This window comes from Falco naumanni, chromosome 2, assembly GCF_017639655.2.
Source record: "Falco naumanni isolate bFalNau1 chromosome 2, bFalNau1.pat, whole genome shotgun sequence".
Lineage (NCBI taxonomy): Eukaryota > Metazoa > Chordata > Aves > Falconiformes > Falconidae > Falco > Falco naumanni.
In genome coordinates this window covers 63,611,625-63,634,756 of record NC_054055.1, presented here as the reverse complement: position 1 = coordinate 63,634,756, position 23,132 = coordinate 63,611,625, and the positions used below count along the sequence as shown (strand labels likewise).

The window sequence follows — 23,132 nt, the reverse complement described above, 5'->3', positions numbered from 1 at the left end:
GCAAGGGCTCTGCACATGACCATGCAGTTTCTGTCTTGCAAACTAAAGTTTCTACTTCTAGAAATTAGGCAAAATCAAAGAAAAATCTGTGTGTATTTTTGCTTATCTGCACTCAAGTCTCATTTTGTATGGAGTAAAAGGAAATCCCTGTCTAACAATACAGCTATAGCTTCAATGACTACTCTTTTCAACCTTGGAGAAATCACTTTATCTCAGTTCTCAGCTGTTACAGTTTTGCTTATTTAAACTATAAGCTCTACAGAGCAGAAAACTTCTATTATCACATGTAAAGTATTTTGCAAGTAATTGCATACTCTATGATTCTGGTCATTGCTTGAACCAGTAGATGTTACTGTTTAAAAAAAATGGGCAGACCAGGACATCTGGTAATGAAAGCTGTTGCCATTTGATGATTTTATTTGTTGCCTTTGTGAAAGAAAAGTGCCCACAGTTCTGTTCACAATAAGTCCACAGCCCATCAGAAAACCACAAACCTGTTCTGCTGTAATTCTGGACGACCATTTTCCACAAAGAGGTGAGGAGCCAAAAGGACATCAGTGTTCTCAGGCCTTAAAATTGCTCCTCCAGGCAAGAGGGAGGCATATTGGGGGATCTGTCTGTATTGCACTTTTATTGGCAAGGAGGCTTTTATCTCCAAGGCTGATAATCCCATACAGAAACGTATTGATTCCCATAGGTAACTCTCCTTGACTTAAAAATGGCCCACAATTTTACTTTCTCTTTTTAGTTAAGGCAGTTGTTAGGTTATAACTTACGGAAATAAATGGAATTGCACATTACAGAGTGCTGCTCTAGGCCAAGTCTTCAATTTTAATGAATGCCTGTTAAAATTAATTTAACTTTTTCTTAGCATAACATTTCCTATATATAAAATACTACAAATGACAAAGGAAGGGAGGACCCTTCTAGGAACTTAATATGCATTAGGCAATAAGTGATAAAAAGTCAGAAGGTAAGAGATGGACAACTTCTAGTTTTACATAAGAGAGTCCACTCTGCTGATTGCCATCTTATTACTTTGCACCAAAGGTTAAATTAATTTTTTTTTCCAGCTGTTAGCTTAGAAATTAACTGAACACATGAACTACATGAAAAAAGGAAAATTGTAAAAACGTGCACATACATTCACCTGTATTTCTTCATTACCTTCAATCCATCTACTCATCATTGAACTATTCACATGTAACCACACTTAGTATACAGTAACTTCCTAGCTCATAAAATATTTATTCAGGTTTTTTATCGTGTATCTTTCTTGAACTTTGATCTTTCATACTTAGTGCTGCCTTGATGAAATATTTAGAAGTACATTTTCCATGCAAAAGGTAAATTTAGAGGTTTTATTATGGTAGCCTCTGCTAATGCACTAGCTTCAACCCACAGGAGACACACACTGAATTCTGTCTTGGTCACATTATAGTTGAAAATTGTGTTTGCAAAAATCATTCATCCCAAAGCAACTTTTTTTTTTTTTTTTTTAAGGTAAAAGTCAGTTTTGTGACTTGGCTGGAGTATGCTTACCACACTTCCTCACCAGGTCCATTGAGAAAGCCTTGAGGAGATACATCCAAAGACCTGACTTTAATAGTTTCTTTGCAGCTGATAAAAACATATTATCTATACAACAAAACAAGACCCCAATTTAAAAAGAAAACAAACCAAACCAAACAAAAAACTTTCTACATATATTTATAGGCATTGAATGTTACCAAGTAATTTTCCCAAAGCAAGCAAAACTACTGCAGTATCTCCTTTACCAATTTCATCAATTCATATACTCACAATAACAAAAACATTGTTCTTTTGAGAATGAGAACTGATGCTCAGTTCATAGCTCATGGCTCACTGAACTCAGCATCTAGGAACATGCAAAGTCCAGCTAAAGCTTTTCAAGGTCTGGAGGACTCACAAGCGTTCTGTACACCACAGTTTCTCTGATAGCCGATAGGAGTTTTTCTCCCAGTATAAGTCTCTTGTCTCCACCCAGTCACTGACTTTCATTAAACCTGTAAAAACTCAATTAGTTTTGAGACTTCTATCTCCTTGTTGTATTTGGTTGAAAGGGGTTTTGGCTGAAGGTTGTCAAGGTTCTTAGGGACAGAGAGGTAGGGCGGCAGATAGGCACACATATATCCAGAGTAGGCACAAACACCTACTTCTGTTATATTATAGCTGTCTTAAATCAGGATATGATACTAAAATCAATGGAGTGGTAAATATATTTTTAAGAAAATATACAACGAATAAGAAGATAATCTATCCCATCTTTTATTCTTTTGTTCCATATTTCAAAAATAGGATTTGAGCTTCCCCCCCCCAGAAAAGGTGGTGGGACCAACAGCCCAATTCTAGTGTATCTACACCAATGCATGAGGCATGGACAACAAACAGGAGCTGGAAGCCATTGTGCAGACGGAAAATTATGATATAGCTGCAATCATGGAAACCTGATGGGGTGACTGACACAGCTGGAGTATTGCAATGGATGGCTATAAGGTTCCGAAGGGATAGGCAAATAAGGAGAGGAGGTGGAGTAGCCCTGTATGTTAGGGAGTGTTTTGAATGTCTAGAGCTTGACAATTGTGGTGAAAGGGCTTAAAGTGTTTCTGAGTCAGAACCAGAGGGATGGCCAACAAGGCAGACATCGTTGTGGGAGTCTGTTACAGACCACTCAACTAGGAAGAAGCAGATGAACTAATTTGTAAGCAGCTGGGAGAAGTCTTACAATTGCTGGTCCTTGTTCTCATGGGGAACTTCAAATTACCAGATGTCTGCTGGAAATATGATACAGTGGAGAGGAAACAGTCTAGGAGGTTCCTGGAGTGTGTAGAAGTTAACCTCCTGACACAGCTGGTGAGGGAGCCAGCTAGGGAAGGCGTCCCGCTGGACCTGCTGTTTGTGAACAGAGAAGAACCAGTGGGTGATGTGATGGTTGGAGGCCATCTTGGGCACAGTGATCATGAGACGATAAAAAGCTTTTCATTCTTGGAGATATAAGGAGGAGTTCAGCTGCTATGGATTTCCAGGGGGGTGACTTTGGCCTGTTCAGGAGACAGGTTGACAGATTCCCTTGGGGGCCAGTCCTGAAGGACAGCGGGTCCAGGAAGGCTGGACATGCTTCAGGAGGTGCAGGAGCAGGTTGTCCCCATGTCCTGAAAGACGAGCCAGCAGGGAAGAAGACCAGCATGGCTGAACAGAGAGCTTTGGCTGGAACTCGGGAAACAATAGGAAAGCTTATGGCCTGTGGAAGAAGGGACAGGCAACTCAGAAGGGCTACAGGGATGTCGTGAGGTTATACAGGGAGAAAATGAGAAGGGCCAAAGCACAACTAGAACTTAATCTGACTACTGCCACAACAGACAATAACAAAGTTTCTATAAATACATCAACAACTACAGGAGTGCTAAGGAGAACCTCCATCATTTATTGGATGCGGGGGGAAACATAGTGACAAAGGATGAGCAAAAGGCTAATTTATTCAGTGCCTTGTTTGCCTCAGTCTTTAATAGTAAAGACCAGTTATTCTTTGGGTACCCAGCCCCCTGAACTGGAAGACAGGGACAGGGGGCAGAATGAAGCTCCCATAATCCAAGAGGAAAGGTTTAGTGACCTGCTACACCACTTGGACAAACACAAGTCTACAGGGATGGATGGGATCCACCTAATTTTAACTGAGGGACCCGGAAGAAATGCTCACTGAGCCACTTTTAATCATTTATCAACAATCCTTGCTAACTGGGGAGGTCCCAGAAAACTGGGGGTTAGCCAGTGTGACGCCCATCTACAAGAAAGGCAGGTAGGAGGATCCAGGAAAGTACAGGCCTGTCCGTCTGACCTTGGTGCTGAGAAAGGTTATGGAGGGTCATCCTGAGCACCATCACATGGCACCTGTAGGATGATCAAGGGATCAGGCCCAGACAGCATGGGTTTGTGATAGGCAGGTCCTGCTTGACTGACCTGATCTCCTTCTGTGACAAGGTGACCCATGTAGTGGATGAGGGAAAGGCCGTGGATGCTGTTTACCTAGGTATTAGTAAAGCCTTTGAGATTTTCTCACAGCATTCTCCTGGAGAAACTGGCTGTTCATGGCTTGGATGAGTGTACTGCTCACTGGGAAAAAAATCTGGCTGGCTGGCCGAGCCCAAAGTGTGGTGGTGGAGTGACACCCATTTGGCAGCCAGTCACAAGTGGTGTTTTCCAGGGCTCCATATTAGGGCCAGTCCTGTATAATATCTTTATAAATGATCTGGATGAGGGGATCAAATACACCCTCAGTAAATTTGCAGATAACACCAAGTTGGCGGGGAGTGTTGATCTTCTGGAGGGCAGGCAGGCTCTGCAGAGGGGTCTAGACAGGCTGGATTGATGGGCCAAGGCCACCTGCATGAGGTTCAACAAGGCTCAGTGCTGGGTCCCGCAGCTGGGTCGTAACAGCCCCACGCAGCGCTGCAGGCTGGGGGAAGAGCGGCTGGAAAGCTGCCTGGTGGGAAAGGACCTGGGGGTCCTGGTTAACACCACCTGGGCACACTGCTGAAGATGAGCCAGCAGTGTGCCCAGGTGGCCAAGAAGGCCAACAGCATCCTGGCTTGTATCAGAAACAGTGTGGCCAGCAGGACAAGGGAAGCGATCATTCCCATGGACTTGGCACTGGTGAGGCCGCACCTTGAATCCTGTGTTCAGGTTTGGGCCCCTCACTGCAAGAAAAAGACACTGAGGTGCTGGAGTGTGTCCAGAGAAGCTGGTGAAGGGTCAGCAGATGAAATTTTATGAGAAACAGCTGAGGGAACTGTGGTTATTTAGTCTGGAGAAAGGAAGGCTCAGGGGAGACCTTATCCCTCTCTACAACTACCTGAAAGGAGGTTGTATGCAGGTGGGGTTTGGCCTCTTCTCCCAGATAACAAATGGTAGGACAAGAGGAAATGGCCTCAAATTATGCCAGGGGAGGTTTAGATTGGATATTAGGAACGATTTCTTCACTGAAAGGGTTGTCAAGCATGGGAACGGGCTGCCCGGGGAAGTGGTTGAGTCCCCATCCCTGAAAAGTATTTGGAAGACATGTAGATGTGGCACTTAGGGACACGATTTAGTGACGGACTCAGCAGTGTTACGTTAGTAGTTGGACTTGATCTCAAAAGTCTTTTCCAGCTGAAAGGATTCTGTGATTCTATATTGCCCATTTTGAATATGCTGCACACAGCTCTTGATTAAGACAACCTGTTTCTACAGACAGAAGTGAAGAAGCAGAGAAGTGGCTCTACAGGTTTTGTCACTCTGAATTTTAAATTCACAAAATTTTGTGTTTGGGAGACGCTACTAGGGAGAGAAATTTCTGTATACAGTACACTGACTATTTTCAATAGGAGACTCTCTTTAAATCAGAAAAGTAATGTAAAGACTGGAGTCAGTGTTGTAATTGATATGCAGAACTAGGATTTGCATCAACTGTAATCTCTTACTTAGAAGTTACAACTCCACTAGTTTAATCATCTAGGCTTTCCCCATATGCAATGGATGAAGATATATGGTAGGAATTAAACTCTCAAAATTACTGTCTCTTCATAGGTTAAGGATTTGATGCCTACATACTAAGCTTTTAGAGCAGGGGTCCTCAAACTACGGCCCGCAGGCTGGATACGGCCCCCCAGGGTCCTCAATCCGGCCCCTGGTATTTACAGACCCCCCCCACCCCCCCCCACCCCCACCCCCCCGGGAGTTGGGGGGGGAAACCAAGCAGCCGCAGATGACTGCCTGCCACTGCATCCGCACGCCAGCCCCCTGGTTAAAAAGTGTGAGGACCCCTGCTTTAGAGGGATGCAATTAGGTCAGAAGCATCTCACCCTTACAGACGAGCCTATTGAATCTGCTAACATGAGGATGAATTTCAGTATTCATAAGATCCATAGACTTGTTCCAGTAATAACATTAAAACCTTTATTACCTGGAAAAGGCAAATAATTAGGTGATAATGTCTGAGGACTGTGATCTCAAAAACCTTCAGCAAAATGGTAAGCTTTGCTTCTTTTTATAGTTGGCTTTTGCCCTAGATACAAAAGATGTTCTCCAGATGCTGGAATCCTAGGTATCAAGTAATCTCTAGGTATGTACAAAGGCGTATGTAAATGACAGGAAAGGTAGGAATAAAAGGATAGAAAAGGGGAAAAAATATACTTTGCTGCATGACTCTCCATCTTAGCTTTACTTAGGAGAATAATAATGGCTGTATCACCAAATTCATAATTTTATGGAGATGAAATAATGAAACCTTAAAAGAAAGTCTTCAAGTTGAAGTACATGCTATCTACCAGACACCTAGCCATATATATTTCAAAGTATTTCTATAGACTGATACCATAAACTCATTTTCACATGATGTAACACCTGTGTTTATTTTAGTGAGATGGCTGGAATGCTAAAAAAACATCCATTTAAATTTGTGTCATACAAACATTTTGCTAAAAGAAAAATTGACATCCCAGAGAAAACCTGAAGACCTGTAATCTTTATATTCAATGAATTTTTTGTATGTGTTTCTTATGACTACAACAGACCTTTCTTTAAAAATCACAAACTAACAATGGTTTCATTTTATATTTTTACCTACTCTATTAGCTTCCAATGTAAGAAAGTTTTGGCACAGAAGAAATAGTCCATACAGAAGCAGAGAGATCTGTCTTACCTTCTGGCTCCCTGATCTTACGTCCTGCTGCAGATTTTCGTAGCACACTCCGTCCTGAGTTGAACAAGCTAGTTAACTCATCAAGAGGACTGGTCAATGACCTTGAGTTTGTGGGGCTATATGGAAATGAAGATGAAGAATTTGAGTTCAATCTCCTGTGATCTGCTCTTGCCACCTTTGGGGAGTAAGGCAGTTTGGAGAATGGAGAAGATGAGCATCCAAGCTGAGCAGGATTTGGTCTCTGAGGTACTTTTGACAGATCTGAGTTTGTACCTATTTTCCCTGGATTAATCAGAAAACTAGCACAGGTCTCTGGAGGAAATGCAAAATGCGTGGAAGCCCGGTAGGAAATAGGAGGTGGTACAGGAGGAGGGGGTGGTGGGAGAGGCGGAGGCGGTGTGGAAGGAGGAGTCACTTTGCTGGAAACATTGAACACAACCAAGCCTGGAGATGCTGGTCTTTCACTCTCCCCTTTCTGGTTTTTGGAATACTGTGGTGATAATGGACTTGAGCCTTCTGACTGCACAGGGTATTTTAGATTAGTTTCCAAGACAGGAAGCTTTTTGACTTCTAGTGGTGTTAGAGGGGATTCATCAGAAGCAGGTGAACATGTGACAGGGGTTGGAGGAAACACAAGAAGTGGTGGTCTGTGTGGGAGTAAGTTAGGGAAAGGGGCTGGAATGTCACATGAGTCTTTATAGATCAAAACTGCTTGACTGTTTCCATCCAATGTTCCATCCTCAATGTTAACATTTTTTTTGCTTTCAAACAACAGAGGAGGAGATCCAGTCACTACTGTAATTATTCCATTACCATTGCTTCCTTCTTCTGGTAGAAAATACTTCATTTCTTCATATACAGATTCTCCTTGTTCTGGACTTTCTGCCTCAGCAGAACTGCTTTTCATTGCATTCCCTACCATTTCAATATAGACAGGTTCATTTTCCTCTTCTTCTTGTGACATATAGAGACTCAACACACCATGTTGTGCCACATCAGCAGAAGCTGCTCTCTGTACTGTCACAGTGTCATAGGCACCTGGTTTAGCTGCTGTGCTTGCCTGTTTTACATCCCCAGGCTTTTGGCCAGGTATTTCTTCATAAGAGCCACTAAGTTTCGTATTGGGACTCCGTTTTGGTTTTCTGGGAGGTATTTTTTTCATGGTACTATAGTCATCACTGTGTGGTCTTGGACGGGTCAGTACTAGGAAAGTGAAAAAGGTGTGTGTTATTAACAGAACAAGGTCATTTTTTTTCTTACACAGGTCTAAGTACTTTAAGCCTTCAAATGTTCCCCATCTAGTTTTACAAGAAGAAGCAGTCACAAACACAGGGATTCAGTCAAAAGTATATATATTCCGAGGAACAAAAAGCAGAACTTTCAGCTCCCAAGCCACAAACCTTTGCTACCTGGGCATATAATCTGTTTTGGTAATCTCTACTGCCACCAGAAGATGAGAACTAAGACCTGAGGAGATATCTTTTGAATCCAAATGTTCACTGCAAGATCTGTAACACATGGAAATATGTGTTTATTAGTCCTTTTGCCCCAAGGGAGAGAGGCATGCTTTTAACTAGGAGTTTCAGCATGGTGCTACTTTGACACACACATGTTATTGACAGCAATTTAAGTATCCCCCTTTTATGTAATAGCTATAAAACTCTAATTATCGGTGGACATTATGCCTATCTCCTCTTCTTTTGTACTGCAGGTGTGGAAATAATTTATAAAGTTAGGGAATCCCATAGCCTAAGGGCAATTCCCCAACTGAGTATACAGGTAACTAAACTAGATGTCTTTTCATAGCCTCCAGGCATGCAGGGAGTGGAGATACCAGACACCTAGGTGACAGGTCTTTAAAGATCAAAATTAGATGGTGTAGATCAGAGGTGGATTGGGACAAAGACTCAGGAAACTGACACAATTCTTGGAAAATGCGTATTCATCAGGGAAACTGGCCCTATTGTTTCATACATCGGAGAAGAACTCCAAAGTTGTTTTGTGAGTGTATACAAGCATTAGTATTAAAACCACACATACATATATAAATTGCCATTTTTCTAAAAACCTCTTCTAGACCTTCTTGGTTAACCCAATCATCTCTTGCAGAGCTGGGCACAGAAAGCCAAAACCACTACAGACCTCCTTACAGAGCTTCTTAAACCATACTGGTTTAAAAATATATTGTATGCAGTTCATCTCATCTTAAACAGAGCCTGAATGAGCAAAGAAGAGGTTAAGAAAAATGGAATTGCATCTAATGTACTGGACATGAAAACAGTAATTATTTTGCAAGGAGCTGCAAAGGTTCCCACCCATTGTATGCAGGATTACAGAACCTTTACACATAGATATAAACCCAGCCTGAAGGATCTTTCCTGATAAGCCTAGAGGATCCTTTACACAAAGCATGACAAGTCAGACTTATCAGGGAAAAGCAGAATGCATTCCTTCATTTCACCTTCTACTCATTCATTTCAAGGGTGAAGGAGAATAGAACAACTGAACTCAAAACCATGCTATAGACGCTATAATGCATTGGGACACTTTGGGACTTTCATAGCGCTTTCCTTCCACTGTAAACAAGTTATGGCACAAACATAAACCACCGAATGCATGTTTTTCATGTGAACATAGAGAAAAAGTAGGAGAAAGCTTAATGTTTAACTTGGTGAAATTCAAGAGTCTAGCATGCAAGATGCTCTAACATACAGTTTAAATAGTGAAATAAAATGGTCACTGGGGTAGAATAGCTTGAGCTGACAGATCATTTGTCTCTAGAGGAGTTCTGCAAATAGGTGTTGGTTGTTGACAAACTAGGCAATAAGAACACATGAGTATTATTTGCTGATTTGGAAAGAAATGACAAATTGACTAATTTTATTTACTGCCACTGAAATATTTCAGGGAAGCAGGACTTTTCAAAGGCGCTTGACTGGATTTAAAAGGATCAGAGTGAAAAGAATAAATCAATAGCCTAGAGTAGCATTCGCGACTGTTTCTCTCTTTATGCCTAACCTTCATTAGCGGTTTCCTTAGAAGCTGCCGACAAGCAAGCACTAACAGCCTCGTATGAAGCGCTGAGTCGTGTGTTGGGGTCCCTCTTTGGTTTGGGAGGAGGCTGTTTCCTTGGTGATGGCAGGCTATTGCTATCGTCCATGCTAAACACAGAGTGCAGGGAGGGGGATCTGATGGATGACCCAGCCACAGAATGTACCAAGCTGTCCACTGCCGTGGGGACAGGGACAGAGCTGGAGTGAAAGTGCTTAGGCGTTCGACAGCCGGTGAAGCTGTCCTCACAGACCTTCCCACCCTTGTCTTCAGCTCTGAAAACACAGAAAAGAGGCCCAGACGCATTATTCAAGCAATAACAATGAACCTGTTCATGCAAACATAACAACAGCTTTTTGGTAAACAATCTCGCAACTCCCCTGCTGTGTCAAGAGGATGTGTGTAGTAATCTTGTGACAAACAAACCCAGATCAAGCTGCTAGCATTCTTCCATTTCCTGTTTCATGATAAATCAGGACACCGGCCCTTTTTCACGCAAATGCAGCCTTCCTTAAGCAGTTTCATATTGTTGATCAGACATTCACTGAATGAATTGTTCACACTTTGATTGTTGCACACAATCAAAAGCTGGGTTTTCAATCTGAATGATAATTTCTGGGAAATCCATTTTAATAGAAAGTTACTGAGGCAGCAAATGCTGAGCCTTTATCATTATTTTCTAAAAAGACAACTATAAATTCTATTTAGGTAATGCAAATCTTTAAAATATTAGATGACCTTTTTAACTGTCTCCATTGGCTGCTTGAATAATTCCACCCAGATATCTATATATCTTACTGTTTAAGATTATTTGTTAGTATTTTAATAATATTAATTATGACATTATGTTTAGCTATTTCAATCACAGTTTTTGAGTTTTACTTATTCCAATCTTCTCCTTTTTTTATTATAGCCATACTTATTGAGAAATCATGTTTATCAGCTGCTTCCAACAGATTGATTTTTTTTTTTAAATCTTCTAACATTTAATTCCTCCAAAAACCAAAATATTGAAAACCTTTTAACTTAGAGTGGTAACGTATTAGGTAGAATATGTCTACACCATCATTTTACAGAGAAATCCCCGAGCATTTGTTTTTTTTTTAAATTGCATTTCTGCATGGCAAATCACTAGCAGAGCTGGAATTCATGCACAGGATACAGCCAGCTGCCCATGTAGTAAATGAAATAGCTAAAGATGAAAGCATGGTGCTCAGTGGATAATTTGTTTTCACTGTAATGTTTAATTACAGTCTTTCCTACAAAGGCATTTCCTCCAATATGTAATCACTGGGATATTTGAAGCTAATTAAGCAGATGCACTGCCATTTTCACTTTAATAAAAGTCACTGACAAAAGCAATGAAAGCAAAGGGAGTTGTTCTGGATGAAAATTAAATTCCTATGAAAAAATAAACATTTATATGTCCAGCAAGTTATAGACACATTCTTGCTATAAAGACACACCTATTACCTGTAAATGCTACCTCTGCTCATTCAGCTGCCTGAGAGAAAAGAGATCAAGGACTCAGTTCCTAGAGAAAGGACCTCCAGCATTTGCTGGATTTGGAAAATAGGTACTCCTGAAAACTCTGATGGAATATAAACAAAAAACATTTGCCAGTTTCTAAATAAGATGGAAGAATTCTCCTCACAATCAATCTACCTAGTTCAATGCATAATTAGGATTTCTTAGTCAGGACTTCGTTGTGTTTCAATGCCTTCCTAGCTGTTTTTCATTCTCTTGGCAATTTCCTAACATTGGAATTTTGAGTTAGGTGATTTTTTTTTTTTGTTTGGTTTGATGAAAGTTCAGCTATAATCTATTTAATGTAGAATTTAAAAATATTACTGTAAAAAAAATGCCTCAGAGGCTTGAATAAATTCCTATCAAGCTCAGTGTCCCCTGAGTGGATATTAGGGGTGTCCTTAAAGTTCTAGTCTTAATTACCTGATCTACAGGAAAAAAATAGAGCCTAACGTTGATTTGGGTTGAATATATAGTTGAGAATTCTCTTGCAATTCCTCACTCATTTCTATGATTTTCTAAGTATGGAGGGAAATCACTAAAATGGAAGAAACGCTTTAATTCTTCACAGTAGTTTTCTCATTTTACCTTTTGTGGCCTTCTTCTGGTCTGTTTCTAGCCTCTAGCTTTTCTCTGTGGTAAGCAGTGTTCATCTCATTGCGGAGCCGGTCATTTTCCCGAGCAATGTCAGAAGCATTCTGAATGACCAAGGCATCATATGTTTTCAGTCCTATGTCCTCAGCATTCTGCAAGAAGTTTTTGATTGAGGTGACCTCTTGCTGTTTGATGCTCATCTTCTGTAACAAGCGCTGGCGAGCTAGAAATCCTCTTACAACTACCATAACAGAAGGAGAAAATATGGACCAATGAAAGACAACGAATTAATTGATGAATATCTTAATATTACTGTGTGTTCTGCTGTAAACACAAGCAAATCAATTTCAGTCAACATCTTATAAAAAGAACGAAATAAATGTGATGGCATGTAAATAACATACTAAAATGGAACTCTTTCTGTTTTCTACTGCCAATGCTTAAAAGAATTGACAGTAAATTAATTCATAAATTGGAGCTATCACAACTCAAAATGTTTCCTTTCATTGAACATTATTTTTTACTACATTACAACTGGAAACTTAGATGTATGCTACAGACTGTGAAAGCACACATTTGCACCATAAAGATCAAAAGATCGTTTGTTTCATAATAAAACCCTGAATAAATTATTGTTGCATTGAATGCAGTAGTAATTAAATGATCAATTCCTTTTGCTCAACTTTAAAAAATGCTTTTAATATTTCAGTGTACCTACAGAAAATCAAAATCAAAAAACAGACAGAAGATTTTTTAGTTTGACTTAAAGACTTTTTGTTGCTCATTTCCTTTCAGCAAAAAGAATGAATTTAATGCAAATTTCTCAACTGTATCTGTCACATCATGTCTGCATTTTCCAGTTTAAAATTTTCATCTGCATTGCGTCAGCTTTATGTATCTATTAGGACTATTTTTCACACTCTTTGTCAGCCTTATGTTGGGAGAAGATTTTGGTGTATCTTCTATAACAGCTTTCTGTACTACTTTCCTAGGTATGTATATTCATTACAACAAATTCTACCCAACCTAAAAGCCACCTAGTCCCCTGAATTTTCAGAAATACCCAGCTGAGCAGAAACACAAGGCAGAGGGAGCTGACCTTTGTGGCCACGATGAATTTGGCACCAATTTAATCACTCCAACTGCAACAGGGATATGAATATTCTCTGAGCATATGTTTTGGCTTAGAAGGAAGAAATATACTAACTAAAGCTGCTTTATTTGTGTGTGGGTTTTTAAGTTCCACAAAATCCTGATCCTTTTCAGATCTAGAATCACTGCTCTGTATCTCAGAGTGTAGAACCTGTTTTAGAATTATTCGCCTGTTGCCTGAAATATTGTTGATTTTCAGTACATCAACTTATATGTATTAAAAACAGGTCAAACTTCATCATTGCTTATTATGGTTGCTCTCATTCTGGTCAACCAAAAGTTTTTCATAAGTGAAGTCAGCAGTCAATACCCTGTACAAGATGTTTGCTTGAGTTTTGGGGAAAATACTGAAAATGCTAATATTAAAAGACTGTAAAATAACAACAACAACAACAAAATGCTAAAATGCAGTAGGCCTTTTTAACAATGGAATTAAGTTTCAGTCTTAGGAACACTGCAGTACAGCATTAAATGACAAAGAGTCAAGCTGAATTAATCTAACAGAAAAATGTAAACAGTGAAGTGAAAGATGCAATTAGTTATCTAATTGTTATTGAATAAAATAAACAGCTAAACCTGAAGGCAATGTGAAGTATTTTCTATCACCTTCTATGTCCGTGTTTAGATATTTAAAATGAGAATTTTTTTTAGAGATGCTCAGTGCCCAGCAGATGAAATATAGGCAAGGCTCATGTTAACATATTAATACTGCTCCTATCCAAAATTCACTGGGTTTGGAAATATTCAAGTTCAGGTACTTTAAGATTATTCATAATGGACAACTTTGAAGGTTTACATTTCTATAATCACAGCCAGCCATGACATTTTCATTCCCTCTAGTTATATTCTGTAAAATCTGACTTCTTTAAGCTTTGAAGCATTAATGCACTTACGCAATTTAGTTGAAAATGAAATTAATAGTACAGTTATTGACAATTTTAGGAGAGTACTCACACTGGATATACATGTTACTGAGTCTGAATCCATAATGTTGCTATTGCAAAGGTAATGAATACATGCATAGAACATTATCAGAGTTCACTGCTCACAAATATGAAAAATTCAAAAGAGCTTAATAATAAAAAGTTGTTCCTTCACTTCTAGTATTTTCTGTAAAATTATCTGCTGCAGAGCAGATAAGGTATTTCACAAATGGTTAAGCATCAAATCCTGGTTGATTTTGTAAAATAGCCTGTATTTTAAAGTAACATTTTTACAAGCGCATGTGTGTCTATGTATGTACTTTTACCTAAAAAAAAAAAAAAAAAAAAGAAGAAAAAGTCTGTAACACCACTGAGATTGGTTAGGAAAAGGACAGAAGTCAATCTTTTGGTAGGACTGTCAGCAGGCATGAATGATGGAGAGTACCCTGCTAGGATGGCCCAGTAAAATGATATCCAGCACAGCTACCTATCCAGAGACTGTACAGCTACTCTGAACTATGCAATTTTATCAAAATTGAGATGTTTTGAAGAAATGTTCAGAAAGTTTTGTCAGAATGGTTGGCAGACAGACCCTCTTCTTTTCTTTTGCACACATTTTCATGAACTGAGTAGCTCAGATTTTCATGGACATTTCATCACATTTCCTTCTCATTGAGAACATTTGCAATAATTTGTCTTCAGTAAAACACAGACCAAAAAAAAATATTTAATAACCTCAAAAAGGGCTGTAAAATGAAATGTCATCTCCTATACCTTTAGTGCTCAGTTTCATCTACTCCTGTATGGGTAGTAAGATTGTCTTCTGAACTTGCTCCTCATTTATGTACATCTAAAATAATTCTCACTTATGCAAATTAAAATAATTGAGGTTAGCACTCATAGGGCAGAAAAATATCTACTTTGTTACAGTTAATCTAAGGATAAGGATCAGAATAATCAAAATTCAAGTAGATCATGGATCTGGGTTATGTGAGAAATTTATTAACTATTGTGTATACAATGTATTAAGGTTATTTCCTAATCTACATGAACTCTGATGGAAGAACTTCAGCATGATGGACTCTCCTAGAGATACAAACAATTTTCTTGGTAATTCAATAAGGTCAAAACTTCCCAGATGTAGTTCTCATATCTGTCAAAAAATATGACAGTCCCTAAAATCACAAATCCGTTTTTAAATAAAAAGTGTTTCTACACATTCTTTCTCTTTAGCTTGACCTCTTTATTTGCCTGTGTAAGTTAACTTTTAGGATAACAGAAAAGGACATATCTGGTGTGTTTTGTTCGGGGTTTTTCCCCCTAAATTTATGGGAATGCTGAAGGGATTGCTGGTAAGACTGAGGTAAAGAGTTGATTAAAATTTGGGGCAAGACCTCTTTTCCCTTTGAGTTAAGTCCTCATATGGATATATATGATATTACATTTTAAGCCTGATACAGAAATTATTGACTAGTTTAGCTATTTGTCAATATGCTATCAAGAGAGATTTAGCTTCCAAAGTCACCTGGAGGCAAAGGGTGAGGGGAGAAAAATGTGGATATGCAGCAGGACAATACCATTACTCGCTAAGCATCACTATCCCACTGTGAAAGTCTATGGATGCCATTTTTAGGATTACATAAGAACAATGGACAGGTACCCTACCCTATTCCCAACCTGCCAGAGCTCTTTGGCATGCTAATTGTGCAGGTTTGCAATTGTACCTGTTTGCAAAGGGCAGCTTATTTTATGAGCTAGCTTTGTGAAATGGCTGTCTAGCTACTCCTTACTCATGCAAGTTCCTAATTTTTCTCAGGTTTCCAAGACCGTAAAGAAACATGCAGATGAGCCATAGCTCTGAAAAAAGCATTGAACACATAGTTTTGGTGAAAATGACTTTCCAAGTTAGCTTAATTAAGGAGGGCTAGAAGAAAACCAAAGAAATATTCTTGTAAGGAGCCAAGAACACTTATCATCTTAATTCTTCAGGCAGGGTTTGGAAGATGTCTTCTCTTCCTCTGCAAATTATGGACATACCTGAAGACATTTTACATTTCAGTGTAGGGTTATGTTAAAGCACTCTGTGTGCAAATTGGACTCTGAAAGCTAAATATTTCCTTTCTTTGATAAGCCAGCATGAAAAGTGAAAGTGGATAAATCACTGTTGCTCTTCTGAACCTGTGAGCGCCACAGGGTGATTTGCACAAGACATCAGGCCCAAGTCATACGCTCAGCTGAAAACTGTCACCCTCCACACCCGTTCCTGAATTGCTGCTCTTTTGATTTCACTTGCTTCAAGTTTTCTCTCGGTTTCCTCTTTTTCACTATATGCTCACAGTGAAAAACAGGTAGTAAAAATGGAAGGGCTTTATATAATCTTAAATCTGCAATATTATGTATCTGACTAAAAAAACAACCCAAGATAAGTCTTTGTCTTTTTAATTTCCTTTAAAAAGGTGGTAATGGGAATTGTTGCAGACATCAGCCAATTAGATAAATGATGTATTGTGTGAAGGAAGCTTCTTCAAACAAAGCATTATTCACATTTGCAGCAGTTATTTGAGATTTTGATAGGAAATGGAACAGAAGTAACAGGGAATTAGGAGGCCTCCTTTATAAAATGTGCCAAAAAATGTCAGTGTGACCTTAGTAAAAATGCAGGCATAAAAGGGGGAGAAAAATGCCTAAACATAAAAAGTAGCAGTCAAATATGAAAGCTGTAAGAAAAGGGGGAAAGTAAAGACAACTAAACATATTAAGTTATGGCTTTGTATTTGCTGTCGATAATTTTGAACACGTTGCAATTTTGTATAATTGTTATGCTATTTGATTTGCAACACGAAGATAAAGGGGATATTAGTGCCTTGAAAAATCACTGAACACACTTTGAAAAGGAAATATTCAGGATCTCCTAAGTTTTAATTACAGTCAACAGTTTGTCATAAAATTCTGTTTTGACAGACAGAAAGTGCAAGCATCGCCAATGTTAATATCATTTTTAAAAATCTGTTTAAGCAGTTACCTGGAAATATGTCTGTAGGGAAATGTATAAAATACAGCAACTATTCAAGGAGGAGAAAAATTTTTTGTTATGCAGTATTCTGCTCAGTGTACAAAGTGACAGCTCAGGAATACTTGTTCTGCAATTGTTACCTTTTTGGCAGGTTATAATTTTCTTCTGAAGCTGAAGGCACAAGTCATTGAGATGGTCAGCTTGCCAGTACTTAAGAAACACTTTTCGGACTCCTATCTAGAATACAAACAGCAGGGAAATATTTACCATCAGTAAAAAAGGCCAAAACGATGACAGGTAAATAATGATAGTATGCATGCAATCCAGCTAAGGGTTGAGATAAGATCTGCAATTTAAAAACAGTGCAATGCCAATACTTGTACAGAGAGGTAGTATCACCTGGTTGAATAAAAAATGTATTTGGAAAGGATAAGCAAGCTGCCAGACACATAGTCCCCCTTCAGTCCCCAAAGCATCCAGAAGAAATACTACAATCTTCAAGTTAAATACAGGTTAGGGGAAAAAAAACACCATTCTGAATGTAATTACATTAATATGAAAGACAATGTAATAGAAAATACGCTTTGACTTTTATAAAACAGGGGGATGTGGGCAACGAGAAAGGTGACAAGCCATAAACCCACGTGGAGCAGAACATGGTCACAGATAGCTGCCATCTGTGGAAGAGGAATAATTTAGCCCAAGTTAGAGAATAGGAGAAACTACCATTAGTGAGAAGGATCCCTAATGTCCAATAAAATTATTAATCATAGTTCCCGGCCTTGCTTGCTAAAGCTGTGCTGCAGGTCTCATTTTAGAATCAAGACTAGAAGTCAGAGACAGAGGGAGTAATGTATGAAAAATAATCTCCTAAGTATTGATTGAATGTATGAACTTATTCTTGTACTGATTAGTTGCTTAGTTTAACTCATGTACTTCTTGAGGGTCTTAGATGCTCTTCCCCCTTCCCAGGAAAATTTAGCTAGTTAAACCAAAAGAAATCGCGTTCCATTTGATACCTTCTGAACATGGTGAACCAACCCTTAAAAATTATTTTCTGTACAATTTTCAAAAGCATTCCTTTCTAATAGCCGTTAAAAAATCCAAACCGCACACAACCTAGCTACTCTAAAAAGAGAAAATTGGACAAATAATAACTTTTCTTAGACCATATTCTTCTCAGGAATTCTGTAGAAGAAACCTCCCTTAATTTCCTGGAAATAAAAGGACCGGTATCAGAGAACTGTGCTATCCAGTGAAGATTATAGCTTGTGCCTAGCTATTAATTTTGTATGGCTGATAGGCATACTGATCAATTAATATAAGGCTGGCTGAAATGGCAGAAATTCATTCCAACTCTTGTTTGTCTGCAGCTCACAAGCTCATTCTTTTATCCTACCACCCTTCTCCACTGTTGGTTTGTTGGGTTTTTTTTATTATAGATCTGGGAGACAGGTATCAGCAGCCATATTTGCACGCCTTTGCAATGAATTGTTTTTAATCCAAATACTACTGTCAGATGTACATCACTAGTAGTGATGAACTGCAGAAAGCCAGGACATGTATATATCATGTCTAAACTCCATCAACAGAATTCAGAAATTACTGGGGCACATTTTTGTCCCTTGGCATCCCTTCTCTCTACCCTACAGAGTAGAATCAAATGTTTTAAAAGTCTCAGATTCTGAAGTTTGAGCTGACAGACAATGATGGTGCAACTGTTAGTCTTTTATTTAAAATCAGTTGCACAGAAATGGAAAAAATAGAATGCTTTCTGATTATTTTTTCCCCGTTAGTATCTCTTTTCCCAATAAAATGGGCCTTTTGTGTTATTGCAAAGTGTGTGAAGGCAAGGTGATAAAAAACAAATTTTACTTGTCTTGCCATTGTAGAAACTCATAAATAGGGAATCGGCTTTCTTTGCATGGTGGAAAATGCCTGGAACAGCTATTTTAGAAAACTGTGCAGTTACATAAATATACTAGGATAACAGCTATTCCAGAGTAGCTCCTCGATTCAGACCATCTATTCTGGAATAAACCTTCTTCTTACAGATCAATTATTATTCCAGAATGATACTACCTTTTCCTAGATCATGTTTCCACAATGGTAGCTACCTTGGAAAAATGATGTCTTCATATTTACTTAATAGATTATCTTGAGTGATTCTTCCAGTTTTTAACTTCATGTTCACCTGAGGCAATCTGACTGAGCTCTCGTTGTGCTACCATACTCTGCTCTTAGGGACATACTCTCATCCTCGTTTTCTCAACCAGTGACTTCCAACAAAAGTTTTTACTTTTCTTCCTGTGCTTTCCAAACTCTCTCTTTGCCTGGCTATCTTAGCACTCTGACTTCCTTCTTCATCCATCATCTGTTCTGGAATCTTCTTCTTTCCCAGGGCTTGCTAAATTTCCTCAGGAATCTTTCCTTTTGTCCCCACTTCTTTTCCTCCTTATTTCATTAAAAAGTTCTAATAAAAAGAGGTCAACCCCTTTCTTCTTCAGTTTAAATTTGCTTCTCTTTTAGACATCTAATCCTGTATCATAAACAAGCAAACTTTTACTGTTCTCCCAGCAAACCGTGTCAATTTTCTCCTCTCTTCTCAAAAAGTATTTTATTTTCATTCATTCATTCAACTTTCTTCCAGGACACTAGGACTCCACCTTGATTCCCTCCTACCACATCTACTCTGTCACTAAATCCTGCAAATTCTGTAATAACTGCTCATCAAACAACTATTTTTTCCATCCATCTTGTTGAAACACCTATTGAACTTTCCGTATTAACAGCTTTGGCTACTAAACTCTCTATCTTCTTGCTCACATCACCTTAAATCCAGAATTCTTCTATAAGAATAACTGAATTATTATTCATATGGTTAACTTTAATTAAATTATCATGTAGTTATTATAATTACCATTTATATCTGAGTAGCTCTCAGACAACCAAAGCCTGGATACAAATACTTACTAAAATCATATTCTTTTACTCTGATTACATTTCTCTTTAGACTCCAATTTCCCTTTCCAAAAACCCTCTAAATCACATTGGAGCCTTTTTTCCCCTCTCTGTCTCAGGTCTATGCCAAATCATCTACTTTTTCTTCATTCCTGCCTCTTTTCCTCCATTCCTCAAAATCCTTGTTTCTCCCTTTACCTCCTCATTAGAAGTTTCTAAAACATTCCTCTCTACTAGGGCAATACTATGGTACTCTGACAGAAAAGGGGATGAAAAGTTACACCCTGAAACCTTAAAAAAGCCCTGATTACTAGCAATGCCCATGGCAAAACTAACAACCCCATTCTCAATTAGTCTCAAAATCAACACACTGCTCACATCTAGGCTATATTTCAAATGTGTAACTTAACTAATCATTCAGCTGCAATTCATTTTGTGGTGTGCAGTCACAAAATCAGTGTCCAGACAATTGCTCAAGCTTATGGTCAGTTTAGCTACAAGTTTCTGGCATTGCAGAGTCACAGAGCTAGCTAGGGAACATGTTAAGCATTAGTACTACTTTCGCCTGTCCTACATCCTAGGAACAATATAAATGGAGTTGTTATGGCATCACTTATGCTATGTACTTCATTAGTAGAAGCCTGCTATCATTTTTAAGTGAATGAAGAAATACAAAATGTCAATACAAATTCATTTTTACATTTGAATAAAAGCTATTTATAGATTTTACATCATATGCCAGGTCTACTGAGAGCACAGCTCTAGACAGAAGCATGTATAGAAGAAACTGCTATAAGACATTTGATTACATTAGTATGGCTGGATATCTGTGTTGCCGTCTTGGAGCTAAATCTGACACCCTCTGAAGCTGACCAAGAACAAGCTAGTCTCACTGCCCTCTCTACAGTTCTGGTGTTCAGTGAAAGCAATAATGTTGAAAAATGATGGAATTCCATATGTCAGATATCAAAACAGTTTTTGAGGCTGCCACCTGTCTTCATTCTGCTTTTTTCTCTAATCACAAAATATTTCCTGCTTTCTTAGGGGAAAAAAAGGTTAAAATGTTCTTCCAGTAAAGCACTCACTTTTCAGTACTTTCTGGACTACAAAGTGCTCTCATCCGAGTCTGAAATTTTAATGTCATTCAGACTCCTGTAAAAGTAAACCATCTGTGAATTACAGTCATAGTTATTTTAATTAGAAAAGCATTAGGGTTTAAAATGTTATTTTTCAAAATGACACATTTTTAAAAGATTAAGTAAAATTGTCATTGATGACTACCAAAGCTTCCATTACTGCTACAGGCCTCCCTTTTTTTTCCTGGAAGGAAGAAGAAAGGATGGGAGGGAGCTGTTCTTTCTCTCTTTCTTCTTCTTCTCTTTTTTTCTTTTTTCTTTTTTTAATTTTACAGAAAAGGTGTAGGATGTAGAAGTACAGACATTCAAAACTATGGAATGGATGCTGAGATGGTGAGTAGGTGGCATGGAGGCAGTATTAGCTCATACTTAATAGGTGTCAAGGGAATCTGTAAAGCTGTTCTTTAGTTTAAAAAAGGCAATTTGTGGGAGTGCTGTGTGTTTCTGGCAGTACTTTCAAAATAGCTACCTACAAAAGACAGAGAACTATAATCTAATGATATTTTACACAATGACACACATTTTCACAGTGCATTAATGAAATGTAGAAGAAAGCCTTAAAACTATTGTAAAATGTGTCTTTTTGCAGTGTACATGTCTGCAAAAATATAACGACAAACACACTTACAGGGTACTGATCTTTCACAAGGACTGAAGCGTTATTTTAAAAAGCTTACTTTCTCTGCTTTGTTACCTTTTCTGCACACATTTTAAGTCTTCCTTCATCTCTGGCACACTAGTGACCTTGCACTATGGTACATACTGAATAAACCTACAGTTTAGCATAGAGTATATATGGCCTTAATATAAAGTATGTGAGTAGTCCAGTATTCACGCAAGTGACATTGAGCATTTATGTAAGCCCTTGTCAGCACTTGGACATTAGAGACAAAATATATCATTCAGATCTCTGGGAAAGGGCAGAAAAATAGATGTTCTTTTTCCAAAAACTGTACAAACCTCATAGCTCTTTGAACTTGTTAGGTGACAGAAAGGACTGTTTTACAGGAAAAGAAGTGATCAGGAAATATAAGATGCATGTAAAAAATACTCCATGGAGGAAACCCTACCCCATGGGATCTCCGTACTTACTGGACATATCATTCTAGTCTTTCAAAATTCTAGAAATAAACATAGCACCAAAAGAGACAACATGAAAGTGTCTCCATGAACTATAGGCAATAAAGTGTTGCATAAAATATAGGCAACAGGCACAACAACGGCAAAGAAGGTTAATCCTGAGGTAGGAGACTGGAAAACTAAACCCAGACAAATAAGTGATGTACACTGGTACCAAATATGAAACAAAGTCTCTAGAAAAGAGAAAAAGAGAAGAAAACAATAGAAAAGTGTCAAGAGAGATACAAGGAGGTGAAGAGAGAGAGACAAATAGAGATGGAATCCAGATTTGAGAGATCTGGATGTAAAAGATATCAGAGAGGAAAAAACAGAGTTTGCAATACTAGTAATCATAAGCAAACCCTGAAAAAAGTGGACAGAGAGAGGGAGGAATATATTATAGAGGGAAAAAAAGAAATAGGAACCAAAAATAGAGGTCTGTGTTGAAAGACAGAGAGCTTGTGAGCATTCTGAGGTCAAAGTGAACGACCCATACTATTCTCTGGCCAAGGGATAGGGTGGATTTGTATTGTGTGGCACAAAATAGCTGTTGAGAAAGCTTGGAGTTGGTGGCTGGCACAGGCCAGCCTTTTGGTAGCACTGGTGAGGTCCAAACTCACTCTGTGGTGATTTCTGCTACTAACAAATTATTTTCAAAATATAATGGGATGATATAATGGGACAATGCAATTTTGCTGACATAATTCAAAGTATGAGGGAAACATAGACACTGGTGTTTTAATCATTTAACATTAGTCTAGAAACTCCTTCTGGTTTGTTTTGTTTTTTAAATGTGATTTTCACAATTTACTTAATTTTAAACTGCCCAAAATTGCCTTCAAGGTTTTCCTACTTGAGGAAAAAAAAAAAAAAAAAAAGATATAAGAATCCCTTATATGTTACATTGCTTGCAAAGTACTGCAGTCCTTTACCATATGATGTACAAAGCATTCATATTT

At 38.4% G+C, this 23,132-nt stretch overlaps 1 protein-coding gene across 2 annotated transcripts in view; it reads right to left on the bottom strand.

Annotated features, from left to right (window-relative positions):
- Window positions 1–23,132, bottom strand: part of MYO16 (myosin XVI) — a 405,668-nt gene that overhangs the window by 40,092 nt on the left and 342,444 nt on the right. For both annotated transcript variants that reach the window (XM_040584517.1, XM_040584516.1), the window contains 4 exons: window positions 17,098–17,194; window positions 11,864–12,110; window positions 9,716–10,023; window positions 6,698–7,900 (listed from right to left, as the gene is read on the bottom strand). In XM_040584517.1, the coding sequence (XP_040440451.1) occupies window positions 6,698–7,900; window positions 9,716–10,023; window positions 11,864–12,110; window positions 17,098–17,194 (1,855 nt within the window). The remainder of the gene's footprint in view (window positions 1–6,697; window positions 7,901–9,715; window positions 10,024–11,863; window positions 12,111–17,097; window positions 17,195–23,132) is intronic.